Source organism: Mobula hypostoma, chromosome 6 (assembly GCF_963921235.1).
Source record: "Mobula hypostoma chromosome 6, sMobHyp1.1, whole genome shotgun sequence".
Taxonomy (NCBI): domain Eukaryota; kingdom Metazoa; phylum Chordata; class Chondrichthyes; order Myliobatiformes; family Myliobatidae; genus Mobula; species Mobula hypostoma.
In genome coordinates, this window is record NC_086102.1 from 171,301,815 (window position 1) to 171,317,312 (window position 15,498).

The 15,498-nt window shown below is 39.0% G+C and overlaps 2 protein-coding genes across 11 annotated transcripts in view; one reads left to right on the forward strand and one right to left on the reverse strand.

Annotated features, from left to right (window-relative positions):
- Positions 1–4,240, forward strand: part of fmnl2a (formin-like 2a) — a 249,783-nt gene extending 245,543 nt beyond the window's left edge. For 2 of the 6 annotated variants that reach the window (XM_063052256.1, XM_063052258.1), the window contains exon 27: positions 2,217–4,234. Coding sequence is in view for 4 of the 6 variants with exons in the window: in XM_063052258.1 (XP_062908328.1) it covers positions 2,217–2,255 (39 nt within the window). In the remaining 2 variants the exon portion in view is untranslated. Of the gene's footprint in view, positions 1–2,216 lie in introns of all 6 variants that reach the window. The other 4 variants (XR_010018460.1, XM_063052255.1, XM_063052254.1 and 1 more) reach the window with 4 other exon arrangements.
- A 947-nt stretch (positions 4,241–5,187) lies between these two features.
- The window catches only part of prpf40a (PRP40 pre-mRNA processing factor 40 homolog A), an 85,201-nt gene continuing 74,890 nt past the window's right edge, over positions 5,188–15,498 (reverse strand). Inside the window, exons 26-27 of one of the 5 annotated variants that reach the window (XM_063052264.1) lie at positions 12,363–12,524; positions 5,188–6,452 (exon numbers count right to left, since the gene is read on the reverse strand). In XM_063052264.1, coding sequence (XP_062908334.1) covers positions 6,360–6,452; positions 12,363–12,524 — 255 coding nt within the window. In that variant the 3' untranslated portion in view covers positions 5,188–6,359. The remainder of the gene's footprint in view (positions 6,453–12,362; positions 12,525–15,498) is intronic. The other 4 variants (XM_063052262.1, XM_063052263.1, XM_063052265.1 and 1 more) reach the window with 4 other exon arrangements.

Here is a 15,498-nt window from a genome sequence, read left to right on the forward strand (position 1 = left end):
GCAGTACTCTGAAGAAAACATTTCACCTCCTGCTTTCTCTCCAATTCTTTGGTATCTTTAATTGTGTATTAATCCTCCAACTCCAGCATTTAGTCTTCTTCTGCAACACTCACCTCCCCCACACTAAACCAAAAAGAGCATTCTCTACTTTTCTAAATCCTTTCCCAAAATTACTTTTCAATTAAACTATTTCATCTCTCATTCCTGCTACAGATCGACTTAATCAACTTATTCTGCAGGAGGGAAGAGACAGATGAAATACGTGGCTTGGTGGGGGAGTGGTGTGGAGAAGTGTTCTGAAACAAATTTGCTAAAAGGTTGACCACTATATAAGAATTGCTAAAGTCGGCTTGGTGATAAGAAGGTTGAATGTAATGGTGGAGAGTTCTTTTTCTCCCTGACTGAAAGTCAGTAACCAGTGGTGTGTTGCAGGGTTTGGTGCTGGAACCATTGTTGTTTGTCATATTATAAATTACTTGGATGAGAATACAGGTACTCATTAGTAAATTGGCTGATGATACAAAAATTGGTGGAGTCGCCGTTTTTTTTTGTGGAGAGCTAACAAGATCTAAGGTTAGATCGGCTGGAAAGTTGGGCAGAGTGATGGTATAAGTAATTGAATCCAGGCAAGTGTGAGGGACTGCAATTTGGAATGTCAGTTACTGGCAGTAAATAACAGGGACCTTTGGAGAGATGATGCACAGAAAGACAAGTATTCAATGTGACCCTTTGATGCAGCTGTGCAAAATACTGGGCCGCACTAGGATATTGTTTAAAATTGTTGCTGCAAAACTACAAGAGTGATGATGTGGCACTGGTGGGAGTGCAGAAGAGATTCGCCAGGCTGTGGCCTGAAATGGAAAGCTTAATTTACAAGGAGGTATTGGATAGGCTTGGTTATTTACACAGCATAGAAGGGTGAGGGGTGACCTTACTGGTTTTATAAATGTGATGCACATAAATGGGTTTTTCTCAGGGTAGGGGAGTGTAGAACTAGAGGGAATGGGCTTAAGGAAAGAAGGAAAAATGGAATATTTTAAGGGGCAAGTTTTCCACAGAGGAATCGAGTTGCCATAGGAAAGGCGTAGAGGGCTAGAAGCCTAATGTAAATGAATGGGATTGGTGTAGATGTGAATTATTGTCAGCCTGGATTAGTCTGGTAGAAGGACCATTTCTGTGCTGTATAACTGACTCTATATAATTGCAGTAAGACATCTCGACTCGTACTCAGATCATATCAAAATAACTTCAACCTCCTGTCTGCCTTATTTTTCTTTTGCTGCGTGTTAATTGCCAGTCAGTCAATTAGCATACAAGTATCCTCTGATTCCTTGTGAACACAAATCATTTTTAACCTTTTAAAAGATACTCTTCTAGTTTTTAACCACAAAAGTGAATTACTTCATTTTTCCATTCAAGTAACCTGATTTTATCTACTTGATGCCCCTGGATTGTACCTCAAACACCCAGTTTATGACTTAATTCTCCTCATCCAAATAAGGGGCACAGATGTTACTGAAAATAATTTCCATTTCACAGCATTTAAACAAATTCCAAAATGGGGAAAATTCTTAAAAACTGTGAATAAAGTTAAAACTAAAATTTATGGTGTAGTTAGATTACAAAATATTATATATTTGAATGGAAGTGCAATACAGGTGGCCTCTGTATTATTGGAAGGGGCTTACAGTTCTAGAAAATGATCCACGTTACAATTTTCCATGAATGAAACTGCGTCTCAGAATAGTGAGTAGCAAAAAATTTGTGTTGGTTTATTTACACTTTTTCCATGTCACTTCCATGAGAAGGAATTTTATTCTGTATCTCAAATTTTTCACTGATTTGTAAGTTCTTTTAAGAGCAAATTCCCATTAGCTGAACAGCCGTAATACTTGAGGTCACCTGTACCATGAAATGAGTTGGTCAGTGTAGAAAGGATGTGACCAGGAAAGTAGGTATGAAATGTAATCACATTTAATTAGGTGACTTTTTTTAAATTACCTAGTTAAAAACCAAAAAGCACCTTGGAAAGAAAATTCTGCAAAAATGAAGGTTAACCAATTCTAGTTAGTATTTTTGATGTACATGTACTTAAATATTTTTATTGATCACTATACACAAGCTGCTTTGCTAGACTGTCTTCTGATACACAATAAAATATTTGAAATATTTATTGTCTTGTTACAAGTTTTAATTTGAACTTTATTTCTACACAGATCTTAGGAACCAACCGTACAGGCGTGCAGATGCGGTGAGGAGGAGTGTGAGAAGGCGTTTTGATGAACAAAGTTTGCGCTCAGTGAACAGCGCTGAACTGGCATTGTGATGGAGAAGAGATGTGTGGAGAGTATGAGTGTGTTTGAATGTTATGATATTTGTGTGGTGTTTGTTTGTTACCACATACCTGCTAGAGTGGCATGCTGTTGGAAACTGGAGTTAGGACAAGAGGAAGAATCACGGGCAAGCTGTGGGCTAGCAGATTTATTCAGCCTACGTTGACAAGTGCCTCAACATAACATTTCCTCTCAAGCTTAACTGCATATTGTTGCTAAAGTTGTTGACATAACAACTGGTAAGTTTTACAATATTGCATTAATTAACAAGGTTGTGAACTAAAGTTGTGAATTCTAAACTTTTAATTTTGACACAAAATATAATGTTGAAACCAGGAAGGATAGATATGCTTGTTTGGAGATAAAGAATAATGCATGTGGAATAGCTGTCATAAACTACCATGGCAGTGTAAGTTCGGATTTCATTTGAAGACTGATCACTGTACTTGTGTTGTTTTGTTGGCTCTATCCAAGACACTGAAACCATGTGGAATTTGGTGATTTAAATAGAGAAGCAACTCTTCACTGTAGTTGATCAAAATTGACTGATCAACAGCTGCAATACTTGTTTTCCAGCAGTGTCAAAAATAATGGAACAGTCAATTCTGCAGCTGCTGTCTCAGGACAAAGGAAAATGTTATATACGTACAGAGTATGAATGATTGGGAAAAACTTGTAGATATGACTAAGCTATTAACCCCTTCACTAAACAGTATTAAAGCATGAGGACCAAAAGTAGAAATTTGTTACTGGAAATAAAATGGTGTAAAATTATATATTAACAATTTTCAACAGTTGAAATAGAAAATGTACTTTGAAAATGTGCCATTTGGCTTCATTTTAATCTCCTTGGTTGCATTGCCTCGCCATGTTGATTGTAAAATTTATTGTATAGTATTTAACCACTGAATTCCTTCCTGTATGCATTTGGCTCATGTGACCCACTTGTGACTGGCATTTTTTTTTTGATTTGAACAGTGTAGTTATATTTAGATAATGCTATTCTAAATGTACAGATATTTTGCTAAGAAATCAGTGCATTTTTATGGTTTTTTACAGTTCTTTGATTCACTATAGCCTCTGGGTAATATTGTACATATTGTTTAAAAAATATTGCGACAGCTGTCCTATACAATTTGAATGTTATTTTAACTTATAGTTCTGTTTTTATATTTAACTAAAATGACAGTGACCAAGTTTTGGCTAATCATTACCAGATTAACTTCTGCTTACAATTTCACTGTAAACTTAGTTTTAAAATCACTTGCTTTCTATCAATTCTACATGGTGTGTATATGCTGCATAGAACATGACAAGACTGAGTCCTTTGTCCATGAACAAGTAAACAAGTACAGGATTTAATTTTGGTGGCAAGGGGGTCAACTGACTAAATTTCAAGCTAATGCACAACACCTAAATTTTAAGATGGAGATTTGATGAGGAAAAATTACCTTGTTCTGGATCACTGACTGGAATGTTGACATGTTCTGCTCACGTACTTTTAAGTTTCCTGCTTGTTGGCAAAATAGAATTGTTTTATAAAAAAATAGAAACAAAATTTGTTAATGGCATTTGGTCAAATAAACTTCTTTACACTACTACACAAATATAGTCAATTGTCCAATGTATTTCTAGGCAAACCCAAGAAATGCATACAAGATGGAATAATCCCCATTAAGGGATATTGTTTTTCCAATCACGAGCTGTGAGAAATAGACTGGCAATGAATTGAAACATCTGAGGCCTTCATTGGTCATGGTCGAACATGGCTGTTGCATCCTAGGTGTCTAGATGCACAAGCAAGCAAGGGCAAACATACACAAGCTAAATCTGAAACTACACAGTTAGTGATATTACCCCAGAAAATTTAGATCCTACAATATTTTGGGTAGTAAAATGTAAGTGACACAATGCTTTAGTTTGAGGGCTGGCAGAAAAGGCAAAATCCATGTTTTACTTTTGTCTTTTTTGTTTCCTTGGACTTGATCCTAAGAATGTGAAGTAATTCGAAGTTTTGAATCCTGTGACAGGGATTAATAAAATCAAACAGCATTCCCACTAGAAACATCAAGAATAAGACAAACTGCCCTTCCACTGTTGCAGCAGAAATGTTATGTCACCACCAGCTAACTATTTACAAGGGTAAATGAACCCTGACTTTGATATTCTCAGTTATGGCTAAAATAACATTTATACAGTTATAAGCTTGTGAATGCGAATAAGCAGCCCTAAGGTGATCTGACATGCTCTCATAGAGCACTATTAACACAGAAACAGGCTGAATGTGCCATTAGTTTGTGGTAACCTAGTCTTCTGCCTAGTCCTGTTTACTAACTCCCAAATCATGCCCACAGTACCTCTCTCATCCTTGAGCTGATTAAAACTTTTCATAAATGTCATAATTAACCTTGCATCTACCATTTTTGCTACCAGTTCTCATTCTGGTATCACGTTATTCAGATACAAGGAATGCATGAACTGATAAATGATGCAGCCAAAATAGACCAGTATCAATGGAATTATGTTGACTATTTCAGAATTGCACCACCAAAAAACTGTTGTTCTGATGTTTTGATGAATCTAGTGTGAGAACTAAAACGTGAAGATCCCCAAGGCTCAGAAAAACAATTTTTAAATGGTCTTTTTCTGAAACTGCCAAAACCACGCTATTGAGGATAAAGCTTTACCCATTTCTGGTCACCTATACACAAGGCTGCTGTTGTAACAAACAATGGGAAAAGTGGTAGTTTTGCAAACTGCAGCTGGGAAAGCACACCTGCAGATGTGTTCCTTCTACCCAGTGTTTTGTGTCTGGGTTTATATTGTTATGCCAACAACAATTCATAATAGACATCTTTCAGCAGAAAACAAATTTTAATGTTTCTCTGATAAAACATACAAAAATATTCTGCTCCCTTTCTGAGCAACACTTAAGTATTTCAGACACAAGTATATACAGAGATGGAAAATAAACCCTCTGCTGCATTTCATGCCCTGGAAAAATTAAATTTTAGAACAACTTCAATAAAATTTGTCTTACTGTTTAGGAAATGAACTCTGCTACAGGTACAAGCTTTATTTCCTGCATCATGCTCCAAAAATGTTCTGTTACAGTTTTCCAAAAGGCAAATTACAATAAAAATGTCCTTAAATACAAAATTAGCTACACTAAAACAGGCATTGAAGCTACCAAGACTTCCAGAATAAATTCGGTTTTGTATTTCTTCAAGCAAAATGAAATCCTGCTACAGTTTAATGGCACAACTATCTAATATATTTTATATTGTAATATATTCAGTAATGCACAATGACCAAACATTTTAAAGGGTAACTCAAACATCCTAGGTCTCAACACAGCTAGCTTTGTTCAGTTGGATGCAAAAAAAAAACTATTTGTGTTAGAAATAGCAGATACTTCACACACTGAACATTAGGAAAGAGCCATGCTATCTTACTAGTTATAACCAGTTCAATTAAGTTCTTTTTGATTACCTAGGATTTTTGCTAACATCATAATGTATGATGGCAAAATAAAACCTTTTAATCACAAAATTCCATTGTGATTGGCTATTCCCGTTTTGAAAGTCAAGCAGGCAGAACAATTTCTAGGCAAATTCTGGGCACCGGCTCATCTTCAACTTTACAAAAGCATACACAAACTGCTTAGTTTCTGGTATCCACAGCTTGCTGTTGGATACAAAAACACACCAGATGCAGCTTTCAGGTGCTCTTCAAGAAACTATGGGCAAGCTTTAAGACCCATGATGGATATAGAGTACTGTAGCATGATATTCACCCAAACTTAAGCTGGCAGATCTTGGAATCAGACGGATTTATCTACATAATAAGGAAACACTGTGGCTCACATATTGAAAGTCTGAGGGATCTATACTGGTTTCACAAATCATATCCCCTGTAAAAATTACAAGTGTCAAAGCATTGTAAATTACATTTAATCATTTTGAGTGTTAAAAGACTGCCCTCACCAAATTTTTGCCTTAAATAATTCAAACATAGATGGGTAAATTATTGGTCATCATCAAGTTGTTGAAGGAGCGTTCGCCTCCGTTTTTCCAGTTCCCCTTCACTTAGCTCACTATCGGAAGTTTCCCAGTTTGCCTGTGAACAGAAAATACAATAAGTCAGTTCCCATCACCAATCAATACCTATACGCAGCAAAGGCAAAGTAAAAATTGGACCCAACACAATTCAACTTAAATATCAAAAGAAACTTAATGGTTTTCCTATCCAAAACTACTGCCAGTCTCCCAAACCCATAATTATCTTGCGCAGATGCCGGGGCTATCTTCCTGCTTTCCACATTCTGGAGCTCTGTAGCATGGTAAAAGTGGTGGAACTTATTTCTAATTTCATGATTTAATTTTTAAATGAAATTATAAGTTGTTTTTTGGTAAAATTAAAAGTGACAAAGATGGACACGATATGGAATAAATCTACCATCACTACCCTTTCATCACCAGCAGACCTACAGCTGAGTTAGTCACACGAGAGCAGTGATCCCCAACCTCCAGGCCACGGACCGATACATTGCCACGAAGAATGCAGCGGTACAGCAATAGCTAGAACGCATCCAGCACATCTTAAAGAGAAAAGCTGAGATAAACAAGCTAATTAATTAGGTGCTGCCTGGCACGTAAATGTCAGCTCAGATCAGAGCCACTGTGTCGCCTCTGATCTGGGCCAACATCTACGCCACAGAGAATGCACCACTACATTCCTTGCGGCAATGCTTCGGTCCGCAGCCCGGAGGTTAAGGACCACTGCACAAGAGGATAAGGCGTGAGAAAGTAGGACCAATCAAATGTGACAATGGAAAAGTGTGTATGGCACCAGAGGAACTTAATGAATACTTCAAAAGGATCTTGGCGATTGTAGGGAGGACTTGCAGTGGACTGAAAAGCTTGAGAATGTAGATATTAAGAAAGAGAATGTGCTGGAGCTTTTGGAAAGCATCAAGTTGGATAAGTCCCTGGGACCGGATGGGATGTACCCCAGGCTACTGTGGGAAGCGAAGGAGATTACTGAGCCTCTGGCAAAGACCTTTGCATCATCAATGAGGACGGGAGAGGTTCTGGAGGACTGGAAAGTTGCTGATGTTGTTCCCTTATTCAAAAAAGGGAGTAGGGATTGCCCAGGAAATTATAGGCCAGTGAGTCTTACTTCAGTGGTTGGTAAGTTGATGGAAAAGATCCTGAGAGGCAGGATTTATGAACATTTAGAGAGGCATAATACGGACTAGGGATGGTCAGCATAGCTTTCTCAAAGGCAGGTTGTGCCTTACGAGCCTGATTGAATTTTTTTGAGGATGTGACTGAACACATTGATGAAGGTAGAGCCGTAGATGTAATGTATATGGATTTTAGCATGGCATTTGATAAGGTACCCCATGCAAGGCTTATTGAGAAAGTAAGGAGGCATGGGATCCAAAGGGATATTGCCTTGTGGATCCAGAACTGGCTTGCCCACAGAAGGCAAAGAGTGGTTGTAGACGGGTCATATTCTGTATGGAGGTCGGTGACCAGTGGTGTGCCTCAGGGATCTGTTCTGGGACCCTTGCTCTTTGTGATTTTTTATAAATGACCTAGATGAGGAAGTGGAGGGATGGGTTAGTAATTTGCTGATGACACAAAGGGGGTGTTGTGGATGGTGTGGAGGGCTGTCAGAGGTTACAGGGGGACATTGATAGGATGCAAAACTGGGCTGAGAAGTGGCAGATGGAGTTCTATCCAGATAAGGGTGAGGTGGTTCATTTTAGTAGGTCAAATATGATGGCAGAATATAGCATTAATAGCAAGACTCTTGGCAGTGTGGAGGATCGGGGATCTTGGGGTCCGAGTCCATAGGACACTCAAATCTGCTATGCAGGTTGACTCTGTGGTTAAGGCGGCACACGGTGCATTGGCCTTCATCAATCGTGGGACTGAGTTTAAGAGCCGAAAGGTAATTTGCAGCTATACAGGACCCTGGTCAGACCCCACTTGGAGTACTGTGCTCAGTTCTAGTCACCTCACTACAGGAAGGATGTGGAAACTATAAAAAGGGTGCAGAGGAGACTTACAAGGATCTTGCCTGGACTGGGGAGCATGGCTGATGAGAATAGGTGTTTTTCTCCTTGGAGCGACGGAGGATGAGAGGTGATGTGAAACGTGTACAAGATAATGAGACATTGATCGCGTGGATAGAGGCTTTTTCCCAGGGTTGAACTGGCTAGCACAAGAGGGCATAGTTCTAAGGTGCTTGGAAGGAGGTACAGAGAAGGTGTCAGGGGTAAGTTGTTTTTTTTATATACACAGAGTGGTGAGTGCATGGAATGGGCTGCCGGCGGAGGCGTAAACGATAGGGTCTTCTAAGAGACTCCTGGATGACTACATGGAGCTTAGAAAAGTAGAGGGCTATAGGTAAAGTCTAGGTAGTTCTAAGGTAGGGACATGTTTGGCACAGCTTTGTGGGCTGAAGGGCCTGTATTGTGCTGTATGTTTTCTATGTTTCTATAAGTTGGAATCAAGCACCCATTTCAATATGATTGAACAGAGCAAGCAACTATGAATAAAATGGGATCATTCTGGAAAAAATTGAAGAGGACCATTATTAACTAAGCATATCAGTGGCATTCCAAGAAACAATTCAAAAACGTAAGCCAATGAACTATTTTACATAAAATTCCCATGAATAACAAATACAAATAAACTAGTTAAGTGCATCTTTTAAGAGAAGATAGAGAAATGAAAACAACGGTATAAATAAAGTCAAGATCATATTCTTCAAAATTGACTTGAAGGGCAAAGTAATTGCACCTGTTTCTAATTGATGAGACAGAAGTTTAACATTTCTGCAAGTTTCACCACAATTTGTAATCACTTCTGAAATTATATTATTGTATTGAAAAATCGATCTGAAAATGAACAAGACTGCAATGTTCTGCAAAGTGAGAAAAGATAACTGATGATCAAATAAAACCAATGGAAGATTCCGGCAACATAGTCCCTCCCTGGGGAATGAAAGCATTTCAGTTTTACAGAGATCCGTAAGTTAATTTTACTCATTAAATCAGAAATTTTCTTGATATAGTTTAACAAGCCTCCACAGAATTGCATTAAAAGCACATGAAACCAACAAGAAAGATCGTTTCCTGAATAGGGGGGAGGAGGAAAAGAAAGAGAGAGCGCGAGAGAGGGAGGGGGAGGGGGAGAGAGAACGAACACTGGTTCTGCTGTTCATAAAATGTTAAAATATAAAATTAATTTAGAAGATAGAGCATAGAAACATACGATACAGTACGGGCTCCTCATCCCATGATGATGTGCTGACCTATATAAAACTACTCTATGATCAATCTAACCCTTTCCTCTTATACAACTTACAACCCTCCATTTTTCCTACATCCATGTGCCTATCTTAAAAGTCTTAAATGTCCCTATTTAAAAAGGGTTCTAAGAGTAAACCTAGCAATTATTGGTCTGTGAGTTTGACGTCAGTGGTGGGTAAATTGATGGAAAGTATTCTTAAAAGATGGTATATATAATTATCTGGACAGACAGGGTCTGATTAGGAACAGTCAACATGGATTTGTGTGTGGAAGGTCATGTTTGACAAATCTTATTGAATTTTTTGATGAGGTTACTAGAAAAGTTGATGAGGGTAAAGTGGTGGATGTATATATATGGACTTCAGTAAGGCCTTTGACAAGGTTTCACACGGAAGGTTAGTTAGGAGGGTTCAATCATTTAGGCATTAATATCGAAGTAGTAAAATGGATTCAGCAGTGGCTGGATGGGAGACGCCAGAGAGAGTAGTGGTGGATAACTGTGTATCAGATTGGAGGATGGTGTGTAGCGGTGTGCCTCAGGGATCTGCACTGGGTCCAATGTTATTTGTCATATATATTAATGATCTGGATGATGGGGTGGTAAATTGGATTGGTAAGTATGCAGATGATACTGAGGCAGGTGGCGTTGTGGATAATGAAATAGGTTTTCAAAGCTTGCAGAGAGATTTAGGCCAGTTAGAAGAGTGGGTTGAAAGATGGCAGATGGAGTTTAATGCTGAAAAATGTGAGGTGCTACATTTTGGTAGGGCTAATCAGAATAGGACATACATGGTAAACGGTAGGGCATTGAAGAATGCAGTAGAACAGAGGGATCTAGGAATAACGGTGCATAGTTCCCTGAAGGTGGAATCTCATGTGGATAGGGTGGTGAAGAAAGCTTTTGGTATGCTGGCCCTTATTAATCAGAGCATGAGCATAGGAGTTGGGATGTAATGTTGAAATTGTATAAGGCATTGGTGAGACCAAATTTGGAGTATTGTGTACAGTTCTGGTCACCAAATTATAGGAAAGATGTTAATAAAATTGAGAGAGTACAGAGGAGATTTACTAAAATGTTGCCTGGGATTCATCTCCTGAATTACAGAGAAAGGTTGAACAAGTTAGGTCTTTATTCTTTGGAGCGTAGAAGGTTGAGGGGGGACTTGATAGAGGTATTTAAAATTACAAGGGGGGCTTTTTCCATTGAGAGTGGGGGAGAGTCAAACAAGAGGACATGAGTTGAGAGTTAAAGGGCAAAAGTTTAGGGGTAACATGAGGGGGAACTTCTTTACTCAGAGAGTGGTAGCTGTGTGGAACGAGCTCCCAGCAGAAGTGGTTGAGGCAGGTTCGATGTTGTTGTTTAAAGTTAAATTGGATAGATATATGGACAGGAAAGGAATGGAGGGTAGGTCGGTGAGACTAGGTGAGAGAGTTTGGCACTGACTAGAAGGGCCGAGATGGCCTGTTTTCGTGCTGTAATTGTTATATAGTTATTTGTATTACCTTCTGCTACTACACCCAGCAAAGTGTTAAATGCACTTACCAATCTCAATGTAAAACACCTACTTCCAAAATCTCCCCTGAACTTTCATCTAGTGTCCTTAAACAGATGTCCTTTGGTATTAGCCACTGTCACCCTGGAAACATGGTGCTGTTTCTCCGCTCTGTCTCAAAGTCTCATATGTTTTTATTAAGTCACCCATCATCCTCCTTTGCTCTAAAGAGAAAAGGCCTAGCTCACTCAACCGATCATCATAAGACTCGTTCTCTAAATTCAGGTAACATCCTGGCAAATGTCCTCTCTACCCTTTCTGAGGATTCCACATCCTATAATAAGGTGACCAGAAATGAACACAATATTCTGTAAGAGTGGTCCAACCAGTTTAATAAAGCTACAATTACCTTATGGCTCTTGAACTTGATCTCCCAACTAATGAAGACCAACACATCACTCGCTTTCTTAACCACCCTATTAATCTGCATGGCAATTTTGAGGGACAAGTAGTCTTGGACCCCAAGATTCCTGTGTTCCTCCACACTGCTAAGAATTCTGACATTGGCCTTTTACTCTGCCTTTAAGTTCAATCTTCCAAAGTGAATCACTTCAAATTTTTCTAGACAGAACTCCACCTGCCACTTCACCCATCTCCTACAATGGGGGTGTGGAGAAGGAGTTTGTTTTGCTGTTGTTGCTTGTTGTATGTTGGCAGTGTGTTCTTCTGCTGAATACTGTGTGCATGTGGTGGAATGTGTGGCAACACCTGTCAGGTGCCCTGAGCACATCCTCAGACTGTGTTGGTTGTTAACGCAAATGGCATATTCACTGTATGTTTTGATGTACATGTGATTAATAAATTAAATCTTACCGAATCTGTCTCTGTCCTATGGTAACTTACGACAACTACAATACCACCAACTTTGGTGTCAACTGCAAACTTAATAATCCACCAATGTCACTTCCTCATCCAAGTCATTTATAAAAATTGCAAAGTGTAGAGACCCCCAAAAAGATCCCTGCAGATCTGTTAATATTATGGGAGCTTGTTTGTATGCAGGAACGTCCAGAAGTTTGGCATTCATAATCTGAGGACAACCTTTACTTAGCATTTTGACCAACAGAAATTTCCACATCCTTATGTAAAGCTGAAAATTTTCATCCAAATAATATAGAAATATATATATATATATATATATATATATACCGTATCTTTGTTAGTAGGTTTTCTAGGTGATTTATGTTTTGATTGTGATCTGTGTCTGTTTCTTTCTTTTTCATCATCCCTGCTCCTTTCTTTGTCTCTTCTATCCCGGTCTCTTTCACGTTCACGATCACGTTCTCGTTCCCCTTCAGATTCAGGGGTCATCTATATAGTGGGAAATAAAACTGACATTAGGGCTTGGTGACAGAACACAGAAGGTGATGACTGGAGCGTTGATATTATGATTAGAAGCCCATGACGAGTGGTATATAACAGGGATCTGTGTTGGGATCCTTGACATTTATACACCGTAAATTCCAGTGTATAAGCCGAGAATTTGGCCCTAAATTTTGGTCCTAAGATTAGGGGGTCGGCTTATACAGAAGGTGCCAACTTTGGAAAAACGAATACACGGAAGACAGGTCGTATTTATTGGCTGTTTTTGAGTCAAATTCGTTCCACTGTCGACCCACGAATTCTTTGAATGGTTTGTTTAAACTCACATCTAGTGACTGGAGCACGGACATCAAACCACCGGGGATGACCGCAATGTCCGTATTTTCAGCTTTCAATACTGCTTTCGGCTCACCTGACAAGTGCACTTTGAACATGTCCCAGACAAGTAGTGATTTTTCCTTCCCAAAACCTTTGGGACATCAACGCCACACCTCTTTAACCCACTTCAAGCAACCCGCTTCGCCCACCCAGCAGCGTTTTTGGACATAAACGCCCCGCGGAAAATTTCTGAGCAACCTTTGTTTTTTGTCTCAACACAAGATCATGTCTATTCATAAATCGGGTGCACCAACTTTGCGTAGCTTTGAAATTTTCGCTGACCTCACGATGTTTTTCGTTCCATTTCAACGCTTAAACACGAATCATTTCTCTGGTAACAATGTATCCAGACGATTGCTGGTGATTCACCCACTCTAAAACCTTTTCTTCCAGTTCTGGCCACTGGCATGTTTTCCCACGGTTTGCATATTTTGTCTTTGGCATTTCCCTCAGCGTGTCCTCTGCCTTTCTCCACTCCCTCACTTGTTTCTCGTTTACACTAAACTTCACAGCAGCTGCAGAATTATTCGTTCCTTTAGCAAAATCAACAACCTTCAGCTTGAAGCCAGCATCATATCACATTCGTTTTAATCTTTTGTACATGGTGGTTGCAAACTCAATACTGAGTACACGTACTGATCCCACCACCCCGTGTTATGTTTTAACGAGATTACGATGGGCACTAAATGGTTTCACGGGGGTTACATTCCAGAGGATTCTTTACCATAGGAGACCTAATCCAAAATTTCCCTCCCCGATTTATTTATTAAGAATTCACTTATAACGCTCTACAATGTGTAGGCCTGTTTTCTTAGAGGTACTGGTTCACAAAATTTCCAGGTTCCGGATCCGGCAAAGCTGAGTACCAGCATGTGAGATCTTGTGATCTTTTCTGGTTAAAACAAAAACCTCTACAAAAGGGGTCAGCTTATACAAAGGTAACATAAAAAAGTCACTTTTTTAACCTTGAAAGGCGGGGAGGGGTCAGCTTATACTTCAGAATATACAGTAATACGTTAATGTACACAAATTTATAATTAGGAAGACTGCAGATGTTGTTAATAGTGAGGAGGCTAATCTGATGAACTAGTTATTGGTATTGGTTTATTGTTGTCACATGTACCATGATATAGTGAAAAATTTGTCTTGCATACTGTTCATACAGATCACATTACACAACGTATTGAGGTAAAACAAGATAAAACAATAATATCAAAGAGTAAAAGCTAGAAAATACAGTGCAGGTAGAGAATAATATGCAAGATCATAACAAGTAAATTGTGAGGTGAAGAATTTATTTTATCTACAAGAGGTTTATTCAAGAGTTGTCCTTAAGCATGGTGCTACACACTGCAGACCTAGATTTTAGAAGCGGAAATGGATCTCCCAGTTTATCCATGGTTTCTGGTTTGGGAACATTCATATCAGCCTTTTTGGTACAATGGCAGATGAAATTTAAAACTGACAACTGTGAGATGTTGCATTTTGGGGATCTAATAGGGTAGGACATATATAATGGTAGTGGCCTAACAAATATAGTGGAACATAGGGTCTTTGATTTACAAGAACCATGAAGGTGACAGCACAAGTAGATATGATGGTGAAGGCAGCATACCCAATGCTTGCCTTCATTAGATGGAGCATAGAGTATAACAGGGGGACATCTTGGTAGAAACTTTTAAAACATCAGTTGAAGCACAGCTGGCATAAAATCTGCTTAATATGCTCTAGTCGCTGCACAGTAGGAAGGACATGACTGCATTGCAGATTGATGTAGGTAATTCAACCGGGTATGCCCTGGGATGAAATGTTTCAGTTAGTTTTCCTTGGCTCAGGAGAGATGTGATAGAGATATGTAGTACTATGAGAGAGATGGATAGGGTTTAAGGTAAGGAACAAGCAGTTTCAGGGGGAATTGAGTTTTTTTTTTACCCACCCAGAGGATGCTTACAAGTTAGAATACACTACCTGAGAAGGTGGGGATGACAGGTACTCTCACAACATTCAGAGTACCTGGATGAGCACTTGAATCATCAAAGGATGGTACAGACCAAATGTGGGTAAATGTGAGAAGGATAAATAGGCACTTGATCAGCCAGAAACTCTGAAAGAATTCTTCACTTTAGCAACTAACTTAACCAACATTTCCATCACTTATCAGTTTTGGTTGGTTGGAAAAAATGATCTTGGTGCTACAAACTAATGCTATTCCAAATGATGCAGTGTGCAGACATCCTCTGTAATCAAAGTTACACAATAAGGAACTGAGTAATAGGTCAGCAGGTGGAGTGACTGAAGAGAAGATGAAGTTAAGTCAGCTAACAGGCAGAATCAGCATAATAAATACAGCAGAAATGATAGCCCGAATGTATTTATTTTAAATGAAAGGAGTATAATGGGGGAGGAGGCTCTGCTTAAAGCAGAAATTAGTACACAGAACAATGATGTTGTAGCCATTATGGAAACTTAGTTCAACAGAATAGAAGTAAACAAGATGGGGAATCTGCATTACGAATTCGAGGGAATGTCACGGCTGTACTCAGAGGGGACAACTTTGAACACTCATCCAGTCAGGCCATATGGA